Source organism: Suricata suricatta, chromosome 5 (genome assembly GCF_006229205.1).
Source record: "Suricata suricatta isolate VVHF042 chromosome 5, meerkat_22Aug2017_6uvM2_HiC, whole genome shotgun sequence".
NCBI classification, from domain to species: domain Eukaryota; kingdom Metazoa; phylum Chordata; class Mammalia; order Carnivora; family Herpestidae; genus Suricata; species Suricata suricatta.
Window position 1 is genome coordinate 19,289,553 of NC_043704.1, and position 22,108 is coordinate 19,311,660.

General features: G+C 38.2%; 1 protein-coding gene across 1 annotated transcript in view; it reads left to right on the top strand.

Moving 5' to 3' along the window:
• The first annotated feature begins 20,611 nt into the window (after positions 1-20,611).
• The window catches only part of CYYR1 (cysteine and tyrosine rich 1), a 100,579-nt gene continuing 99,082 nt past the window's right edge, over positions 20,612-22,108 (top strand). Inside the window, exon 1 of the mRNA XM_029939097.1 lies at positions 20,612-20,915. Within this exon, the coding sequence (XP_029794957.1) occupies positions 20,843-20,915 (73 nt within the window). The 5' untranslated portion in view covers positions 20,612-20,842. The remainder of the gene's footprint in view (positions 20,916-22,108) is intronic.

The window sequence follows — 22,108 nt, forward strand, 5'->3', positions numbered from 1 at the left end:
TTTGTGACTAAGCATTGCAAACAGGTAAGCATGAAGAGTGAGAAACTGGGTAACCAGTAAAGAATATCTGATGTTTACTCAAGGCTGGAGAGGTCGCTTTTTACTATATTGTATTCAAGCATAACATTTAATTAGATCAGAATAGAAATATATAGATAACTTGGGGGAAATGGCATGCTGGTAAATGTTTAGCAGCCTGCATAGGAGTGGGAGGGCAATAAAAGCCTGATTTGTGGCAATGGTCCACTCCAGTGGTGTAAAAACTCTATCATGGTTGGTTTATGCTACCATAAATCAATGATTTGATGAGTACAAAGTTGGGAAGAGATGCACATAGTTGGCTAGTAGGAGCAGGCTCTGGCATATTAAGGTAAGAAAGAGTTGTCTCAGAAGCCTTCTAGAGATTAGAAAGGTCTGACACAGTAGAAGTCAGCCACTGCCCGAGATGATACTGTATTTTCCCGGATCTTAATAGACAAAGTTAAGGGCATTTCCCATATTGCCCTCAAAGTACAAGTTTGCAAACTTTTCAACATTTCAGAAGCTACGTTTCATCCTTCTCGAAAGCAGATGTTTCCCAAAAAATGCTCTAATGTCTCAAATACTCTATATCAGAGGTAGTACATTGTTACCACCATGAACTGATCATGTCCTTGATAGAACGAAGTCAACAAATAGTTAAAAGAGAATAACCAATAACAAAAGATCTGGAAATGTATGGATTTAGTTACATGAGGGGGAGATTATTGACAGGTACAGCTTCTCAGTTCCCAGGACAATCATGGAAAGAGCTAGAGATGGACAGCTGCTGTGCATGATTCCATCTGTAAGGAGGAAGCACCCAACCACGTGAGACAAGTATTCCGCACAACCACATAGAGGTCTTAGGCCCTCTTGAACCTCCTTCTCATTGCTGCATTGTTGGAAAGTCTCAGAATATGGGTCTGGCTGTACAGCAGGAACCTAAATCCAGTTTAGAGCAACCCCAAAAACTAAATGTTGCTAGATGTTTCCTGAGAGGCAGGAGTCAATTTTCTAGGCTCTTTTCTAAGCCCATCTGGACTTCAGACCTGTTTGAAGTTTACTCCTGAAGGCAAATTAAGAAATACTTAGTGATAAGATTAAAATCTCAAATAATGTAGGAAATAATGTAATTTAAGAATTTTTGTTTTGTGTCTCCTTACCCTCAGCTCCTACATCTCCCAGACATCCATAGCCCTTAAAGGATGACATTCAATATGCAAACTTTTTCTTTAACCTTAGGTCAAAACTAGAAAGATTATCTAACCTAGAAAGTTTTCTTTTTTAAAGTTAAAAAGGATGAGAACCTGACCAATGTGATTTTCCTAGGAGGACTTAACAGTCCTATCTTGGCTTCTTTGTTAAAAGATTTAATATCCAATAAAATTTCTAAAATTTTCATTTGGGAATGTTCTGTACATGTAGCTGGCTTATAGTAAATATTGCTATATGTATAACTTAAAAAACACTTTTATTATTTCCAGAGAGCCATAACAATAAATTTTTCCATTCTCACTGTTTAATCATAGATTTTTAATTACTGCTTATTTTTTCCTTGGGATTTGGGAGGTTTGTTGCACTTTCTGTCTACTTTATGAAGAAATAACACACCCAATTTATTTTTCAAGAATTTATGAACAGTTACAAAAACTTCTTTCTTATGTTGGTTCCATGGACTTTTCAGCTACCAAGGTTTTGGGCGAAGGGAACACATAATAATTCAAAAGAGAGCTGCTTTTCAGAGATCTCACACAATTGACTATCAGATTATGTTCTTAACTTTGTTATGCCCTCAACTGAAATACTTTTAAAAATGTATTTTTTTCATAAATTGAACTGATACTTAGAAATTTGGGGGGGGGATTTTTCCCCCCTAATCTTTTGGAGTATAAACAAACATTTTAGAAATGTCACCTATGTTAATCATTCAAAAGTAGCCCCAATGTAAAATATAATGACTAAGTTGGAAAAAATATATACTTCTTTTTACTATCTTTTTTGATTCACTCAGTTATTTATCTACAATAGGTAACTTTTGGTTAATATCATACCAGTTGCTAGTATCTTATAGAAGAGCAAGTTATCTGAACTGACCTAGATTAATCAGATTAGATGGGGATGATCTGCTATCCATAAGCAATTGGCTCAGCCTGAAATTCAATTAAGATTTATTTCTTGGTAGTCTTAAAGTCTTTTTGGTCTTTTAGATTTCCATTTAAAAGAAACTCCACTATTTCTTTGTCCCTGGCTGTATTTTTTTTCTTGTGGCAAAGAGAATGCATTCCTTTTAGAGTATGAAAAAATATATGCAGTGTTTCTAGATAGGCTAATTCTTTAAGCTGCTATCAACTAATGTCTTGATGGAGATGAACTGACAGCTGGTTGAGAACTTTATAGGTACTTTTCAGGGCATAAGTGAGATGGAAACAGGAGGAAGAGGTAGAAAGAAAGGCGAAGAGCAAAGACGCATTTCCCCCTCGTTCCAAATACTGTTTCAGGAACATCTGTTTGAGAATGGCAGATTGATTGCACAGGTGCATTTTCTTAGGCCGCCTTCAGGAACCTAACCAAACTGACAGTAAAGTGATAAAAAAAAAAAAAAAGGTAAAAGCCATAATCCCACAAGGATAAAGAGAGTAGTAGAGAAGAAAGAGCAGAGAGGTCCAAAAAAAAAAAAAAAAAAAACCTCCTAGAAATAGAAAAAGACAGATAAATGATAAAGCGTTTAGGTGGCTGGAGAAAGCTGAAAGCTACCGGTTTTTTTAGGAAGCAAATCTGTTGGTTCCACAGAACTACAAAAAGGCTGAGGAACTACATGTGGTAGGCAGATGCGTCTCAAAACAGGAGGGATGGTTGAGATTCCCTTTAAGAAGCCGTTCCGACACTGATCCTTCCCCCACCCAACGCCCTAGAAGTAAACACACTCGAGAAAAAGACTTGGGTTGTGAACAGTGGGGGTCACAGTCTCACCATACTCTATCCCCAACCTGGACAAGAAGGAAGGGGCAGGAAGGGGGAATGTGAGTTTCTTTGACACCAACACATGGTGTAATAAAGAAGTTCTGAGGTCACTACTTGGATTTAAACAGACACCTCTCTTGGGAAGCTGTGGCACATAACTCAAATGAGCATATAATTAAAAAATTATTTCTATTTAGTTTGAATTTCATTATAGAAATTGGAGCTCTTTAATTTTTTACACATTTTCATAATGATGTTTTGCTTTGTGTAATATTAAAATTAGTTTTAATTGCCTATTCACTTGCTGGTTAAGAGTGAGGAGAGGTAGCCTGAAAGTGGAGTGAGTGTTTACAAATGTAGAAACCACCCTCTGTCTGTTCTCCATATTTAAGAGTCTCCTACTGGAGGGGTTGTGGGAAGAGGGATGGGCTGAATGGGTGAGGGCCATTAAGGAATCTAATCCTTTAATCATTGTTGCACCATATGCTAACTAACCTGGAGGTAAATTAAAAAAATAAAAAATACAAGTGTAGAAACCACAACAATGGATACCTGGTAAACACATTTTCACATAAAATGGCAATGAAGTTAAATTTATCCTGGATATCCAAGACTAATAAAATTCCAGCCATTTTAAGAATCTGTAACAATCAGTAATGATTCTAGGAATCAAGATGATCATTCAGGGTCTATTTATTCCAAGTGAATAAAAGGCAGATGACTTGAATCAACAGCAAAACAGTCACAAAATTAAATGCAAGGAATGATATCATCTAAACAGATTTCATCTCCCAGAATAGTGGCAAAACTCGTGAATAGTCAGCAATGTACACAAAATGTTTTGTCTCTAGTCTCGTTACTTGACAGGTCAAAGATGCCCATCCTTACACATTAATGTTGCTCAGTAGGTTGGATGAGAATCTTCCTTACTGAAAAACAAAATAACAAAACAAGGAGGTCACAAAACTTTTGCAGAATTAGCAGTAATGATTATGTGTCCCAAGTGGACTTTCATCGGCTCTTATGCACTGGTGGATATAATTAATCCTCTACATGTTTCAGCGGGGTACATTTTCACAAAGATCTTTTAAAGGTATGATATCACAAAATATTTTTTTGTCCCAAAGCAGCTTGGGTCCAAAGAGAACTCATGTATCCCTCTTTTATATTCTCTCTCATTTTCTTTTCTTCTTTTACTTGTTCCTTTTTTTCTTTTCTTTTTTCTTTTTCTTTCTTTTTTTTTTTTTTTTTTTTTTTTTGGTCAGTTAGGAAGACATTCATACTACCATGGAAATAGATAAGCCTTCTATACAGGGTTGCACTGTACATCTTAGCTCAGAGAGCCTCTTTTCAAAGATGATTCTTTACGTTATATGTAATTAAAGGAGGAATGAAGCATTTTATGAAGAAAAATGGAATGCAATTTTTCGAGTAAAACAAAGTTAGTACACTTTTCTTGACATCATTTTAACATTCAACATGTCAATAATTCAGAGTGCGATCATTATTTCTTCATTGCATATTTTCAGGGTTAGAGGAAAGGCATTTTTCTTATGAGACAGGAAGGGAAATGAAAAGCTTTTGAAGAGAGTGATGTATTCACCAGGCTTGAAGGTCACATGTCTATGAATGCCCCAAAGAGTCACAACTCTGAGCCCATATCTACCCTCCTAGAAACTCAATAATATTCTAATTATATTTATGAGTTTTCCATGATTCTTTCTAAATATGCTGTCCTTCCCATGGGGTTGGCCGTTGACGCTTTGACATAAGATGGCCACTCTGCCAGGCTCAGCCATCTGGGGTTACAGCACAGAGGATAACTATCAGCATCTGCTGTAAATACATGGCCTCAGAGCCCCTGGGTTCATGGCCATTCTCAGAGTCATAGAGCATACCTAACTGCTGGCCGCAGTCAGCATGGTGGTGCCAGTTCACAACACTAATAAAGCATCTTATCATCATACCTCTGAGGATAGTCTCTCCTGTCCCAAGACCCCAACTGAAAGAATATTCTCACTTTCACCTTACTGTGAGCTTTGCCTTCTTGTCACAACTCTCAATTTTTCCTAGTTGATTAACTGAAAACTAGTTTTCCTAGTTGATCAACTCAAGAAGAGACCCTGACCCTACCCACACCCCTCATGGAGATGTAGCCTTTTCCTCTGGCCCTAACAAGACAATTGTACCTGAACATAGTAGCCCTGCATGAAGTCATTTCTTGGCATCCAGGTCATTCAGCTCGTAGACAACCTTGTTGCTAAGAAATCAAAGGTCCACAAAAATGTTCACACTCAAAAACCAATGTCTCTCCTTTCCTGGTTTCTTTCCAGGGCAAGTTTAAAATTATGTCTGTATCTCTTTCCTAAAGTCCTCTCCATCTGAGATTCTCATTCCATAAAACAGCTGCTCAAGCAAGAATACATGTAATCCCAAAGAATAAATTATAGTATACAAGCAGCCTACATTATAAATATATTCATAGAGCAGAAACCCATCCTCAAAGAAGCAACAAAATCTGTAGAGACACAGCTTTGCCAAAAACTTATGCACAGCAGTTAGAATTACCAGAGAGACTACATAGTTTCTCAGTTTATAACATCTGCAGTCATGTTTACATACTGTGGAAAAGAGCCAGAGAGGAAGGAGATGCTAAAATGCAGAATAAGAGATACATGCAGATAAAAAGATCTCTTAAGAGGACTATAATTAGGGAATAGAATGAGATGGAAGTTGGAAAACGAGTGGGGACAATAAACTTGGGAAGAAGGTAAAGCTGGTTAAGGTTTGGGAGTAGAGGTCTTGGAAAAGACTCCAAACTAAGACAGAAACCTCTAGTATGATCGGTGAATAGATAGGATACAATATCAGATTTATTTCAATTCCACAGTTAACTCCTGGGTGGTTAGTAAATAAGCCTCTTCACTTTCCTGAGTTTGAATTAACTTCATAAAAGAGAAGTATCACTGCAGCCCTGCTTATGTGTCCTGTTAGAATACAGAAATAGCAAATGTATGGCCATAGAGAAATAGAAGATGGCAAATCCGCATTCAAGTATATAATATTGTATCTACTATCAAGAGCAATATGTACAAGTCACCTTGCATAATTGTGGGATAATGAGAGCAGAGGCACTAATTGAAGCAGGAAAGGCAAGAGTCTCTCCTCCTTGGTATGAATATCTTATATTGAAGGTAGTTAATCATTAAGGCTATGACATGGAATGTGAGTTGGATCAGGTGTAGTAAAGGAGATTCCCAAATAGCACCACATTCATCATGTTGGAAAGGCGGATTGCTCTCAGAATTATGGTGGAAAGAGAATGAGTTTGTAGTTCTGTTACCTTAATATTATGTTTCCATTGTTTATTACCTGTGAGCTAGACATGTCTATAACCCCCTTTAACAAGATGGCAATAAAAATGGTACCTCACAGGTTTGCCAGATTTTCTTTCTCATCTTAGTGAGGCAGCACTACTTTGAGTCACTGTAAAAGACAGAAGGGAAAGGACAACATCAGGGAACAGAATGATAAAAATGTTGGGAGAGTGTAAGTAGGATAATATAAGTTGTCTATGTAGGGGGAAGTGCTTAGAGACCACTGGGGTCAGAAAACAGAAACTGAGGCAACACCATAGAATTTGCCAGATGAAGTGCCTCAGGGCTCAATTCTTGTATCTATTCTCTACCTACAGTCTATATATATTCTGTCACTGAATGTTTTGATCCAGGTCCTTGCCCTGGATCCTTGTCCCTTAGGGGATAGCTGAGGGGGATACCACAAACTGGGTTTCTTAAAACCACAAAAATGTGTGGTCTCACAAAAATGTGTGGCTAGAGATCCAAAACCACGGCTTCAACAGGTCCAAGTTTCCTTTTTCCCTGTAGTGGAGAATCCATTCTTACCTCTTCCTAGCTTCCGGTGGTTTGTTGGCAATCCGTGGCTTTCCTTGGTTTACAGCTCCATCCCTCCCATCTCTACCTCCATCAACACATGCTACCCCCCCCAAATATCTGTATTTCATTGTTGCTTCTCCATTCCCTTCCCATAGAAACACCCACCAATCATATTAGATTTAGGGGCCACCCTACTCATATTTCCTTGACTAACTACATCTGCAATGACCACATTTCAAAAAAAAAGTTTATATTCTAACGCACTAGGGTTTAGGACTTGAACATATCCTTTTAGAGGGCACAATTCAATCCATAATAAAATCCATACACTCATGATTCCCAAATTTATATCTTTATATTGATCCTGAGAAACTTCCCAATTGCTTACAAGGCATCTCCACTTGGATACCTAAATAGTCATTTCAACATGTGCAAAACTTATCAATCGTTCCAACTCCTCAAGTCTTCTTCATCTTATTGTATGGGGCTAACATCTGCCTCACTATTCAATTTCAAAATTCACAAGTCGTCTGTTGTTTCTCCCTTACCCTCACCTCCTACATATATCCATTTAATAGATTTTTCTTATTCTTTGACGTCCATGATGGGAGAGGAATAATTCATTTCTCTCATCAATTCTGCCACCATACAGGTCCAAGTCACCATGGAACTCACAGAAAAATAGCCTCCAAAATGATCTCTTTGCTTATATCATCATACTCTACAATCCATTCTCCATGTGTCAATCTGTCATTTTTTTAAAAAGATAAATCAAATCACAACATTCCTCTTCTTGAAATTCTCAAAGTTCTCCTGCCATATTTAGGATGAATTTTGAACTTCTCACCGTGGTCTAACAGAACTAATGAGGCTTGAGTCCAACATACCATCTCATATCACCATCCCTCCACTTATCTTAGCCCAGCCATGCTTGGAGTCACGATTGTAGAAACTCTCTTATTCAAATTGTCCAGAGTCCAAATCTGAGAGCCTCCTGAGAGCAAGGAGGAGAGGAGTGGTAGAGCAGGGAGAGAAGGGAAGCATAACGACAGGCATTTCATGGTTGCAAGGAGATGTAGAGTGCACCCACTTTTATATATGCACTTTCGCCTAATCCTTCTTGTTTTGCTGCTGCTTCTTACTGCTGCTTTCCAGTTTACCTGATACCTCCAAGTTCCAGCATTGCAGTTGGGTTACCTTCTGCAGATTCTTCAGCTGAGGTGTCTTTTCTCCCTGCTAGGTCAAGTGCTTCTCCTGTAATGGAAGCAATCTCTTCCACACATATCTTCTCTGCTATTCTGTTTGGCCTTATGAATGGATACACTTTTAATTCTTAATTTGTCCTTAGTGAAGTTTGGGAGTGAGAGTAGGTACATGAGCGTAATCAATCTGCCTGATTTCTAGGAAGTATCCTTACCATTTATTTGATTTTTCTATTCCAACTCTTCCATTATAAGTGGCAGAAAAGCCCTGGAATTGTAGCAAAATGACTAGGATGTGATGTGTATAAGAATGATGAATGGGGGATAGGCTAGAGCAGCATTTCTCCACCTCAGCACTATTGACATTTGGGGCCAAATACCTCTGTTGTGAGGAGCTGCCCTGTGCATTGTAGGATATTTAGCCACATCTCTGGTCACTACACACGTTCCCAGATATAGTACACAAAATGCAGTCAGATATTATTAGATTTCTCCTGGAGGGGCTGATGGGAGAGATTTCCCCTGATTGAAACCCCTGATTTAGAGAAAAATATGGGAAAACTGGTACAAGAACAAGGAAGAGAGGGTGACAAACACAAGAAAGATCCTCACTTCCTTATTCTAATAAATGAAAATATGACTTAGAAAACCTTGCAGCAAGATATATCCTCATGCTTTCCACACCAGCAAAAGGAGACCAACCTCCAGTGATAAAACAAATAAGTCACAGGGGTGCATTATTGTATAGCATGGTGACTATAGTTAATAATATTGTGCTGTATATTTGAAAGTTGGTAAAAGAGTAGATCTTAAAAGTTCTCATCACAAGAAAAAGATTTTTTGTAACTATGTGTGATGTTGGATGTCACCAGATTTACTGGGGTGATCACTTTGCAATGTCCGCAAAATGAAATTATTGTCTCATAGACCTGAAACTAATATAAAGTTGTAAGTCGATTATACCTCAGTAAAAAAAAAAATTCTTTTGACTCTACATGATCATAGGATCTCAGGAAAAGGAAATTCGACCCCAGGAGAAGCAGGAAATGGAAAGCACCAAGGTGGCTCTGAGGAACCCAGCAGTAGGAGCCTTCCAGCTGCACACAAATGTTTCACTATTTGCAACATTCAGCATCTCTGCAGTGCAGAGTATTTATTTTCTGTCACCAACCTTCCAATGTATGTCATATATGATTTTATATTTACCACATATTCTTTTAATGAATATTCCCCCTCACTATGTCAGTGACCACTGAGGGTACCGCACACAGGGTAGTTGTATGTGATATTCAGGGACCCTACCTTCATGGTGCTTACATTAATGCAACTGATAGTAAATAGTAAACTTCTCAGTAAACAAATTAACTTGGTGGAGATTAATGCTACATAGAAAATAAGGGGGCGTAATCTGTTAGAAATGAATCGCGGTGGTGGAAGAAGCAGAGAGGGCAAGATCAGACTGGGAAATTGGGGAAGCCTCACTAAAGAGGAGACCCCTCAGTCAAAACACAAAAGACAATTGCAGGACACAATTAAAGGTTTCCCATATGAAGACTTAGAAAGAGAAATCTAGAAGTAAAGAGCCAGTGCCAAGTGTATGTGGGTGTGTATGTGTGTATATACGTGTGGGCATGTGCACCATGATCTAAATGTTTGTGTCCCCCTACTATTCATTTGTTAAAATCCTAACCCTCAAAGGAGATAGTTCTAGGGGAAGGGGACGTTGGGCGGTGATTGAGCCAGGAGGGTGGAACCTTCAGGAATGGGATTACTGTCCTTACAAAAGAGACCCCACAGAGCTCCTGAGCTCCTTCCATGTGAGGACACAGTGAAGAGACACTAAACGAGGTGGCAGGTTCTCACTAGACACCGAATCTGCCAGCATCTCTGTCTTGGACTTCCTGGCCTCTAGAACCATGAAAACTAAATCTTTACTGTTTATATTCACCCAGTCTATGGTTTATATAGATATTTTTTTCCAGTAGCAGAACAGATGAAGACAGTATGCGTGTGTGTGTGTGTGCGCACACACACACACCACACATATTTATTTATGTTAACTTGTTTACTTCCTCATTCTGTTTTTTCGTAGTAGCCCCTCTGCATTGACATAGGTCTTGAGAGTTACTTGCTCTCTCCTAGCACCACCTCCTCCACCTCAGCTCCCACTATTACCTGCCTAAGTTTTGTGGTATTTCCCAATTTGAAATCACCTCATGGGCTGAATTTATCTTTTTGTTCCAAGTAATGCCATAAACTGCTTGCCAGTCCATCAGATACCCTTTCCTAGTGTCATCAAGTCTGTGACAAAAAGAGATCAATTAGCACCAGATTACCTGCCTGAAGTTTCCGTAGGTCGGAGTGCAGTCAAGTCAGTTTCTTTTTAAAGAGCCTGTGGGTAAGGGAGCTTCCTGACTGACATACTTCTTGAAATCACCAGCTGAATCACCCTTTACTGTGTACTCAAGGTCACTCTGCCTGTCAGCTCTGCTATCAGTCATGTTCCATTTTTAATTTATCATCCAGAGAAATCCCTGGAAGGTATCGGAAGAATTATCCTGGCTGGCGCAGAGGTTAAAGGCAAATAGATAAGTATATATCTCTCTCACAACAGTGTAAGATTGAAACTGACCTTTGTGGACACTGAAATGAACATATATTTTGTATTTCTTAGTTCACATTCTCTGGTGTGAATTATAAACTCAAGGACTGAATCAAAAATTGTTGCACAGTCATTTGAGCCAAATTACATTTAAAGCTCTGGATCAATCCAAAATATATCTTTCAATCCAAAGAGATGCAATTCCTACCTTTACATTGTGATGGAGACATGCAGTGGCTATTTATGACACCTCTGTGACAGCCCAAAACTCTGAGTGCCCTTCCAGTGTTTTTCAAATTTCCACATGAGCTGGTTCGGCTCAAGGAAGATGCTAAAAACTCAACATCTCAGCCTCTCTTGCAACCAAAACACAGGCATATGACTGTGCCCTTCTGGTCACATGCATTGTTAAGATGTAAAATATAGAAGAAGGTACCATGAAGATGAAGGCATAAATAGAATCTTTTTTGTGTGTTTGAGTGTGGCATGGCTTTGCAAAGTCATCCAGGCCAGAGAGAAATAACTTATAGGGATTCTTACATTAGTATTTGGTGCTCAAGATGTGGAGTCCCCAGTTAGGCAAGCTTATGGTATAATTTCAAGTTTCCTAGATTTGTGCTAGCTAGTACGGTAGCTAATAACTCTATGCATCTATTGACCTTTCAAAATGTGGTTCATATAACTGATGAACTAAATTTAAAATTAATTTAAATTAGTATTTGAGGGGTGCCTGGGTGGCTCAGTCAGTTAAGCATTCTATTCTTGACTTTGGTTCAGGTCACAATCTCACAGTCCGTGGGTTCAAGCCTCACATTGGGCTGACAGTGCAAGGTCTGTTTGAGATTCTCTCTTTCTCTCTCTCTCTCTCTCTCTGCCCCTCCCCCATTTGTGTGTGCATCCCCTCTCTCTAAATATAAATAAATTAATTAAAAAATTATTTTGAGAGACACAGACAGAGAACCAGCAGAGAGGAGAGAGAGAATCCTAAGCAGGCTCCTCTCACAGAGGCCATTGCAGGGCTTGCACTCATGAACCGTGAGATCATGACATCAGCTGAAATCATGAGTCAGATGCTTAACTGACTGATCGACCCAGGTGCCCCTCCCTCCCAAAAACAAATTAGTATTTTAAAACAGCTGCTTCATTTGGTTATTGGAAAACATTTAAGTATACAGTATTTGGAACAACTTTTGTTATGTGTATCTACTTTTTCAACTGTACATTTTATGAAGCCAAAATCCAGACCAGATTGTCTGATGGAAATTTAGTATTCAAATTGAGATAAGCTGTTAAGGATAAAATACACAAAGGATTTCGTTTTATTTTTTTTTTAAGTTACTACTTAAACTTGAGAAAGAGTCGGGGAGGGGCTGAGGGAAGGAGAGAGAGAGAACCCCAGGCAAGACCTTCACTGTCAGTCCAGAGCCCAATGCAGGGCTCGAACCCACGAACCATGAGATCATTACCTAAGTTGAAGTCAGATGCTTAACCACTTGAGCCATCCAGGTGCCCCAAATACACAAAGCATTTTCAAGACTTCTTATAATGTAAAATATCTCATTAATATTATAATTATTAATTACTTATACCTTAATACTATACATTGATGATGTGTTATAATAATATTTTGGATTGATCAAGGTAAAGAAAATATAGCTTTAAGTTAATTTCAACTCTTTCATTTCACTTTTGTAACATGGCTGTGGAAAACTTTTAATTACGTATGTGGCTTATGTTTTTATTAGGCAGCAATTTCTTAGACCAATGGTTCTCAAATTTTAATATGCATCAGAATTACCTGGAAGGCATGATAAACTAATACAGTGTTTTCACTGAAAATGGCAGAAGGAGATCAAGCAGGGAATCTGAAGAAATGACCTTTCAGGTGAGGGCTGAAGGTGAAGATTTGGGAAGAGGCCAGCTACAAAGAGAAGGAAGAGCACGAAGTGAGGTCAGAGGCAAGAGAAAGAACAGTACTTCTGAGAAGCTCCAAGAGGCTCTCGTGGCCAGAGTGCCATGCAGAAGAGTGAAAATGTGGTAAGAAATCAGAAAGGCCGATGGGAGTCAAATTGTGCATGGCTCTGTCGGTCTTGGTAAGGAATCTGAATTTTATTCAAAGCACAAAGGAAACACATGAAAGAATTTCAATCAGTGGAATATGGGGATCTGATAACATTTCTAAAAGACTGCTCATGCTTATACCTGGAAAATAGATTGAATATGAGCCAAGTGGGTATGGGCTGAGCATTAAGAAGGCTATTGCGGCAATAAAGGGAGAGATAAGTAAAATATACTATAACAACCCAATGGAATTCTAAGCAGCTACTGACAGTAATGATTAAGAAGACTGCAAAAACTGAAAATGTTTAGAATTCAATATTAACTGACACAAACACAGACTATAAAATTGAGCAGACATTATGCATACAAAGACTAAATAAGAATGTACCCCACCTACATCAAAGAAGAAAAAAATAGTAGGAAGTTGGATGATACTTTGTCTTTTCCAAAAAATACCTTTACTTGCTATTACTTTAGAGCAACATAAATTGGGAAACTTTCTTCAGTTCATTGAAAGAGTTCTCTTGCCTACCTTCTTAGTGAGGTTAGATATTTTTATCAGCCCAGAAGATAAAATTGTTGATGATACAATTGTTGATAATATGAGTCACATCTGCAGTTGTGTTTAACCCTCCAGAGTGAGTTCCAGTTCATGTTTTATGACCGAGACTCTAGTTTTTCTCCATCACTCTCTGCACCATCCCACAAAGAAGATATCCACTTGAAGAATTCCTAGTTCTTCAATTACTAACAACAAAGAGAGCAAAATGTATAAAATGAAAGTATCCAAGGACTATTTTTGGAAGTGCATTTCTTTATAACCTGGGAGTTGGAAAAGGCTCTCTAACCATGACTTCAAAAAGCAGATACCAAAAAATAAAATTAAAATTAAAAAAAATTGACCTCTTAAAAATTAAAATAATTTGCATGGCATAAGCACCAAATGATAAAACCAAAGGACAAAGAAAAACTGGCAGAAAAAAATTGCAAAACGTATCACCTTAAAAGATCAAACATATAATAATTTCTTAACTGAGGGCGGAAAACCTCACCAAACTCCTATAGAAAAATAACCAAAGACTTGAATATATAATTCAAAAAATAATTGAAAATAGCCTATGGAAAGATGTTTGTGTTCATTCATAATAGCAGAAACGCAAGAGATTCCACCTTTCCCATCAAATTGACCCAACAGAAAAAAAAAATCAAAAACTCAACAATGCATTATATTGGCAGAGTTGGGGAGAAACAGGCACTCATATACAATTCTGGTAGAAATGGAAAAATGATACATTCTCTCAATGAGGGCATTTAGCAATATTTAACAAAAGTACATATGCATTTGTCCGTCAACCCAGCAATTCTACTTCTGTGAATTTCCCCCCAAAATACAGCAATAATGAATATTTTCAAGGCTATTTATTGCAGCATTATCTGTAGACAGACTTTTTAAACTTAATTAATATTTCAAAGCATATGGTTATTACACGAACCCTCTCCCAAATTTCCTTTGAAAAGCTGGTATAGCCATATTGAGTGAGGGCCCCCACAAACTCAAAACCCACTTTTAATTATGAGATGCCCATCACATATCCTTAGGAGACATACAAATGAGGACTTCTAAAGGGTAATTTGCCTAAACCTAGTGTGAATCAGGGATAGATTTAAATATCTGTGTTTTAACAGACCCCGCAGGTATTTCTGAAGCCCACTAAGCTTTTGGAACTATACTTCTAAACTATAACATAATAATAGTTACACAATTTATTTTAGGATTGTTGGGTTGATTAAATGAGACCTAGTTATTGAAGCTAACTAAATAATTGCTATTGAGAAAGCTCATTGGGAAATACTTTGTCTCTTGTCTTTAACATGGCCAAACAGAGAATCTTAAACTTCCCCCAAACCAAACAAGCTATTAGTTTTGAAAGACGGTGTAGCTTCTGTGGGAAAAGGTAGGAGCTCTGCTCTGAAGTTACATTTTCAGGGCGCCACTCATTGCTGTGTGACCTTGGGCAAAGTTATTTATTCTTGCTGGGTCTCAATGACTCTGCTCATGCAGCAGGAGTGAAAACAATCATATCCAGTTCATTAAGATGTTGAAAAAATATTAAGTAAAATTTTAAAGAACTTAGAAATGGTTCTGATAGAAAGTAACCATTCAATATTCTTCTTATGCCCTGAATGCCATATTTTAGGTCAACTCCCTTTTTCTCCTTTGTTCCTCCCCGCCCCCCACTTGCTTTCTTCCAGATTTTTGGTCTTTGTATGAGTCTTGCTTTTCTTGGTATCCACACATCTTCTTTTTCTTTTTTTTTTTTTAACGTTTATTTATTTCTCCACGAGTGGCAGAGGGGCAAAGATAGAGGGAGATAACAGAATATGAAGTAGGCTCCAGGCTCTGGGCTGTCAGTGCAGAGCCTGACATGGGGCTCGAACCCATGAACCATGAGATAGATCATGACCTGAGCTGAAGTGGGATGCTCAACGGACTGAGCCACCCAGCCACCCAGGCATCCACACATCTTCTAATGAAGATAAAGACCAGCCACAAGTAGGAGCCTTAAATGTACACATTTTTCTCTTTATTAATGAGTAATTAATTGCAGGGAGTTGTACTGATCTGACTCTATGTTGAAATAAATTATTTGAAGAAATAAAGTATGTGTCAGAAGACTTTAAAAGGAATCAGTGTAAAACTCAGACATACGCTATCATATCACACCCAAATCTGACATGCGACCTTTCCCCATGGAAACTGCTGGGCCTCTGACTCGGTAATTTGCTCTTCGGTTTCTCATTTATGAAATAAGGAAACTGACCTGCACAATCTGTGAAATCCTGTTCTGTTCTAACTCTCTGGTTCTAAATAATACTATAGGTTAACATTACTCACCTCTCATAAGTCACCTATAGCTTTTAAACATCTTCAGACATTTAAAATGTTGGTTTATGCATCATCCAAAGGCAGAACTATGATATAAATCCAACACCAAGTTACACATGACATACTAATAAATGCTTATTGATGAATATGTATCTTAAGGTTTCAGAACTATGGCAGGAATTAAAATATCTTCAGTGATAAAACCATTCAATTTTCAAAATACAATAGTATTTAAAAGCTTTCATATTAATCATTAAGAAATATCCACCCTAATTGACATGATCGGACTGAAATATTTTATTTAAAAACCCATTTTTCTCACTATAAAAGAGTACATGTTTATTGTAATATACATGGAAAACACATAAGCAAGAATAAAGGAGTACTATCTATGTGTTCACTAAGTTAGGATCTGAAAGGAAATGAAATTTTGCTTCTTTACTTTAGAGAGACTATGAACATTTTTCTGTATTATTAAATATTCTCTATATACATGAGTTTAATGATGTAATAACACTGCAAAAGATGGATGCCATCATTTTTTACGTTTATTTATTTTTTGGAGAGAGAAGGAGAGAGAGAGAGAGAGAGAGCTTGCACACAAGCGGGAGAGGAGTTGAGAGAGGGAAAGAGAGAATCCAAAGCAGGCTCTGCACTGTCAGCATGGAGCTGGTTGCAAGCCTTGAACGCATGAAACATGAGATCATGACCTGAGCCAAAACCAAGAGTCAGACACTTAACCGACTGAATCCTCCAGGTGCCTCTAGATACTATTTTTTAAAGTTAGCACTTATTATATGTGAAGAGTTATGTATAGCTATAGTGAAAATTTGGAGAAATTATTAAATAACAATTAAGTAGAATTCCGGCAGTCAAAAAAATAGCTAACTTTACAAATTTGTATCTACTCTTATCTCCCATATATGTGTTAGCAATAACTTAGAAAATCAACCTCCTTGAGGCATAATTTACATAGTCTAGAACATACATATTTTAAGTGTATTATTAATGTGCATAATGTGACTTCAGCACATGTGTGCAGCCGGGTGATGGCCACCATTAAGGCACAGGACATTGCTGTCACCTTCATGACAGTCTACAATCAAACTTATATTCCTGCCCCCATTCCCAGGGAACCACTAAGCTGCTTTCTGTCATTACAGATTAATTTTGCCTTTTCTAGAATATCATGTAAACAATATTATACAGCCATTTGCTTGTGTCTGGCTACTTTGCTCAACATATTCTTCCAGAGCTTTAGCCATACTGTTGCATATTCTTCAAGCTTGTTTTTACTGCCAAGTTGTGTTTCACTGTATGGATATATAGCACAACATGTTTATCCATGGATTGTTTCTCTTGGATAGTTTCCTTTCCCAGTTTTCCTCTTAACTATATATCTTAAGGACTTTCCCCATTATTTTAGAGTATTGAATATTAATCCATAATATGTATGCATCCTAATTTGCTTAACTGGACATGTAAGCTCTTTATCATGTTTTAAAATTGTACATTCTGTTATAAACATATTAATGAGCTCAAATATTAATGGACTCTGATTCGGAAATAGGATTCTTGGGCTAGAGTCTTTATATTTCAAAGGCACAGAAATGCTTTCACTCTCTTAAATTCCAAGGTTGCAAATGAGAAGTCTGATGTCAGATTATCTTTCTAAGCAAATGTTTTTTATTATATAGAAAAACTTATGCGATTTTAAAGTTATACTAATTCAAATAGGTCTCTAGAGTATGTATATATGCATTCTTCTTTTTTAAAAGGTTTTCCTGGAACTTACTCACCATTTTAAATTTGAAAATTCAAATTTTATTATAGCTTAGAGTTTAAAAAAATAATCTTTTCAATATTCATTTCTTCACTTTTTTTCTCTTAAAATTTCATCTAGCTTGCATATTATTTTCATATCTGGTCTCTTCTATATACTTTAACACTTGTAAATATTTTCATTCATGGTTTGTATTTCTTTGCATATTTTTCTGTTATAAAATATACCCTCAATTTGATCTAACAGCCTAAGTTTTTTTTTTCTGTGACAATTTTATACTTTTTCTGTGATATTTTTAAAATTCCAAATCAGGGGCAACTGAGTGGCTCAGTCAGTTAAGCATCCAACTTCAGCTCAGGTCATGATCTCACGGTTTGCGAGTTCGAGCCCCGTGTTGAGCTCTGTGCTGACAGCTCAGCGCCTGGAGCCTGCTTCGGATTCTGGGTCCTCCTCTCTCTCTGCCCCTCCCCTGTTCATGATCTGTCTCTCTCTGTCTCTCAAAATTAAATAAATATTTTTAAAAAGTTTAACTTCAAATTATTTTATTTTAATTTCAAGAAACTCTTTTCTTCCCTCTAATACTGTATTTTAAGGTTTTTCGTTTCATATATATTTGCGCATACATTTACATACATATAATACATACATATTTTGTATGTAAAGCACCTGAGTACTTTAAGGTGGACTGTGTTTTGCAATAGTGAACCAGCAGGCAAGCTTGCTTGGTCTTCCCGCTGAAGTGCGGAGAAGGCTCTGTTCTCAAAAGTAGGCTAAGAGAGGCTACTCTGATCAACACTCCCATTGGCTACTGGCATCATTGGCCACAAGCCGCCTGTCCCAGAGCTCTGTGCAACAACTGAGCAGCAGTGGTCCTGCCTGTCATCTCCAGATGCCTGTTCCCCCCACCCTAGTTCTAGGTTCTGCATCCAGTCTCATCTGCAGAGGGAAGCACGTTTCCATTCCCAAAGCCTTCTCATTCTCCAGCTTTGCAAACACTTACATCTGCATCTTCTTTCAGGACTCAAAATCTTGTATATCCAAGAATTCCTCCAGTTATTCTTCCAGCTATGTAGAAATTCTCACAGTTATTTAGAAATTGTGTTCCCCTGCAGAATGATTTCAGGTGAAGAGCAACAGAACCTACTGATAAAGTTTCTCAAAAACCATGGATTAAATGTCTAGATTTTAAGACAAGAACAGAAGGAATGCACTGGGTTTTAAACTTGTGAGTGAATGTGATAAAATCTGTAATTTAAGAAGAAATATTCTAGCTTCGGTCTGGAGAATGTCTTTGGAGACAGGGAGACTGGTGGTAATGGAGATTCTAAGAGCCTATATTAAAGCAGAGATAGAAGGTAAAATCCAAATATATTTGACTGTTGTTTGGGCGCCAAATCAGTAAAACTTTGTGATAGCTCAGCTGTTGGAGCTGAGAGAGAGGAGCCATTGGCCGTGCTTCTTAATGGACAGGTGGACGGGTAAGCCTTCGCTGAAGCACACAGCATACTGGGGGTCTCAGGCTAAATTTATTTTGAAAGTGGTTTTTCCTCCCATCCTCTTACACCCAACAGCAAAATATTTATAGGACGAAACTCCTAGAGGAGAACAAACTACATTAAACTGCATGTGTATTTGAACTTTGATACATAGTGCCACATTGTTCTCTTTAAAAGGTGGGTTGTTTTTTGCTTTGTTTCATTTTGTTGGTTGATCTGATCTATGAAAAAATGATGTCTCACTGTCCATTCGATTTTTACTTTTTTTCTTTTTGGGGAGTTAGGATGCCTAGAAGACTAGAAGGACAAAGATAGATAGATCGATTGATAGACCCATCTGTTAATATTTGTGCTCAGTTTTCTATTGATTTTCTTTTCCTTATTGAAATTTTAAGCTCTTTACTTATTAAGGAGATCAGGAATTTGTCTATCCTATATATTGTAAAATTTTTTTCCCATTTAAATGTGTGGCTTGTCATATACAGAAAGTTTTATCTCTCATGGAGTCTAATTGGTCAATTTGTTCCTTTTATGACTTCTGAGATCTGATAATACTTAGAAAAGCTTTCCATAATTATTTACATGTCATCCTCCCATTTTTTATCCATTTCTTTTATAATTGCATCTTCAGGTTTAAATACTTAATTTATATGATATTGCTTTGATGAAAGGAGATAAGAATCCACAGATGTTTACTTAAGGCCCCAACACAATTCACTGGACAACCCATTATTTTCTCTTCTGCTTTAAATATATCTTTTTTCAAAACTATAAATTAAATTTCTATTATTTTTGTTTCTAATTTTGCATTCTCCATTCTGTTCCCTTGAGCCTATCTATTCTAGTGTTAGTGAAAACTGTTTCAATTATTGTGATGTTATAATGTAGTTATTTTCTGTGGAGGCTTTTTCCATTCATTGATTTTTTTGAATTTTCTTTAATAAATAAAGAGAATGATCTTTATTCACTTACTTATGTTTTTATCTTCAGGCATAAAACTTAGAATTTTCTAATCAATTTTAATTTGCATGAAAGAAAATGATTGATTCTCTAGTCACATAACCCTATGTAAGAGCTGTATCATTGATTCTGATTTTCCACATACACAAGCCCATCATTTGCAAATGAAAATGTTGCTTCCAGTTTTTATAACTGCTTTTCTTTGTCTTGTCTAATTGCATAGGTCAGTAACTCCAGAACAGTATCAAATAATAGCGACCACAGTGAATTCTTGTTTTGTTTCCCACGACTTTACTGACAATGCTTTAGGTGTTCAACAAATAAATATTTTATTAGCTTTTGGCAGAGATACTATACACCGTTTCTGACTCTCCAGTTCTCCTGAGCTTTTTTCATTGGCATTCTTTGCCCAGAACCTGCAACCCTAAAAATTCCCTACATTTGTTTAAAGATAAAAAGTGAAACTCTTCTTCACCTATTTGCTCCTAAAGGAAAAATGGGAGTGGAGGGCTGGAACTAAAAAAAAAAAAAAAAAAGAGCTTGCTAAACTGCACAGCAATTGACAAGCAGCGCAGGGTTAGAAGTCCCCTCTGGCTCCAGGACTCACGGCACAGATGCAAGAACCGGAGGGTGGGGAGGAGTCGAGGCCACTCCCGCCCCCGGCCCCACGTCGGTGCCACCCGCGGAGATGAAACGTGAGCCCGGGTGGCCCAGGACGCTGGAGCGGCTGCCGCCTGAGCGCCGCGGGCAGAGACAAAGAGACCTCGGCCCCAGCGCAGCCCGGGCTCCCCTCGAAGACTCCCACGGTAATGGCCGGGTCCCCGCGGGTTCCCGCGCTCGGCTGCGCTGCCCTCTCCCTCTGACCACGCTCCCGCTCGTCCGCGACCCGGGCCCTCCCTGCGCTCCCGGCCCTCTCTCCAGTCGGTGCGTCTGTCCGTCCGTCCTGGCGCGCCACCTCCGGCCACCGGCTTGGATGGACGCGCTGAGGTTGCCCGGGGGTCCAGGGATCTCGCTTCCGAAGTTGGTCCTGCTCTTTGTCTACGCAGGTCAGTGGCACGGCGGGGCTGCGGGAGAGGGGAACGACCCTGGGGACTGCGCTGGGGTCGCACTCCGGCTCCGCACGACGCACGGGACCTTTGTGGGCGAGCCGAGACGGCGTGGTCCCCGCCGGGCCGCCACCGACGCCGGCGCTCTGGGACCCTCGGCGCGACCCTCACGCCGTTTTGTCCTGTTTCTTGAACTTTCCCTTTCTCCTTTCCTCCCTTCTCACTCTGCAAGCAATTTAAAAATCCCAGCCCAATTTAAAAATCCCAATTCCCCAATTAGGGGATTTCACTCTCTGGGTAGCGTATAATTTATGCTGTGCACGACTCAGGAATTTGGCGGTTGAGGGCAGAGACTGAGGGGTAGGAGGAAAGCATTTTTTAAAAGTACCTGAGATTTAGAGGTATTTGCTGAAGTTTTAAAATAAATGAATGTGGTGACTTTTCCATTTCAAGACAGTCTATCTACTCTCCATGCTACCCACACATTCTGAATATTTTGAAATAAAAAGCCTTAGACCACCGGGTTTTTGGTTTTGTTTTGTTCTGGGTTTTTTTTGTTTTGGTTTTTGTTTTTGTTTTTTTCTGCTTTAGAAGATGATTCTCAAGCGTGGTAGTCTGGATAATTGGATGCTTTGAGTTCAAATACAAGGTTTTTCGAGAGGCGTAAATTCACCCAGAGTCTAATCCTGTTTTCATCGATTTCATGAAGCCCTGTTTGTAGGTGAATGGAATTTCCCTCCACCTAATTATTCTTCCCAAGAATTGCTAATACTTGACAGAGCAGAGAGATTTTCTTGGTTCGTGATTGATATGGAGCTCAAAATGGCTTTTCATTGGTTATTCATGTATAAAGTTAATTACACATGTGGTTTTTCATCTACTTCCTATTCACAAAACAAGCTCAAAGCAAAGTTCTTTGTAAAATGTGTTCATGTCTCTCACTTCCTAGGGAAAAAAAAAATCACAGGCTTACCTGTGACCCTGGTATCGTAAATTTATGTAGCACTGGGATTTATTTTTTGATACTTAACAAAGATTCCAACTAAAATGAAGAGGCTCTTCAACATTGTTGAACTTGAACATCAAGAGAATTGAACTTCTCATTCAACCTTGTCAGAAATGACTCCCCAAACTTATATAGAAATTTTCAATTCATACATTGAGATGTAAATTAGCAGCTGTTTATAAGTTAT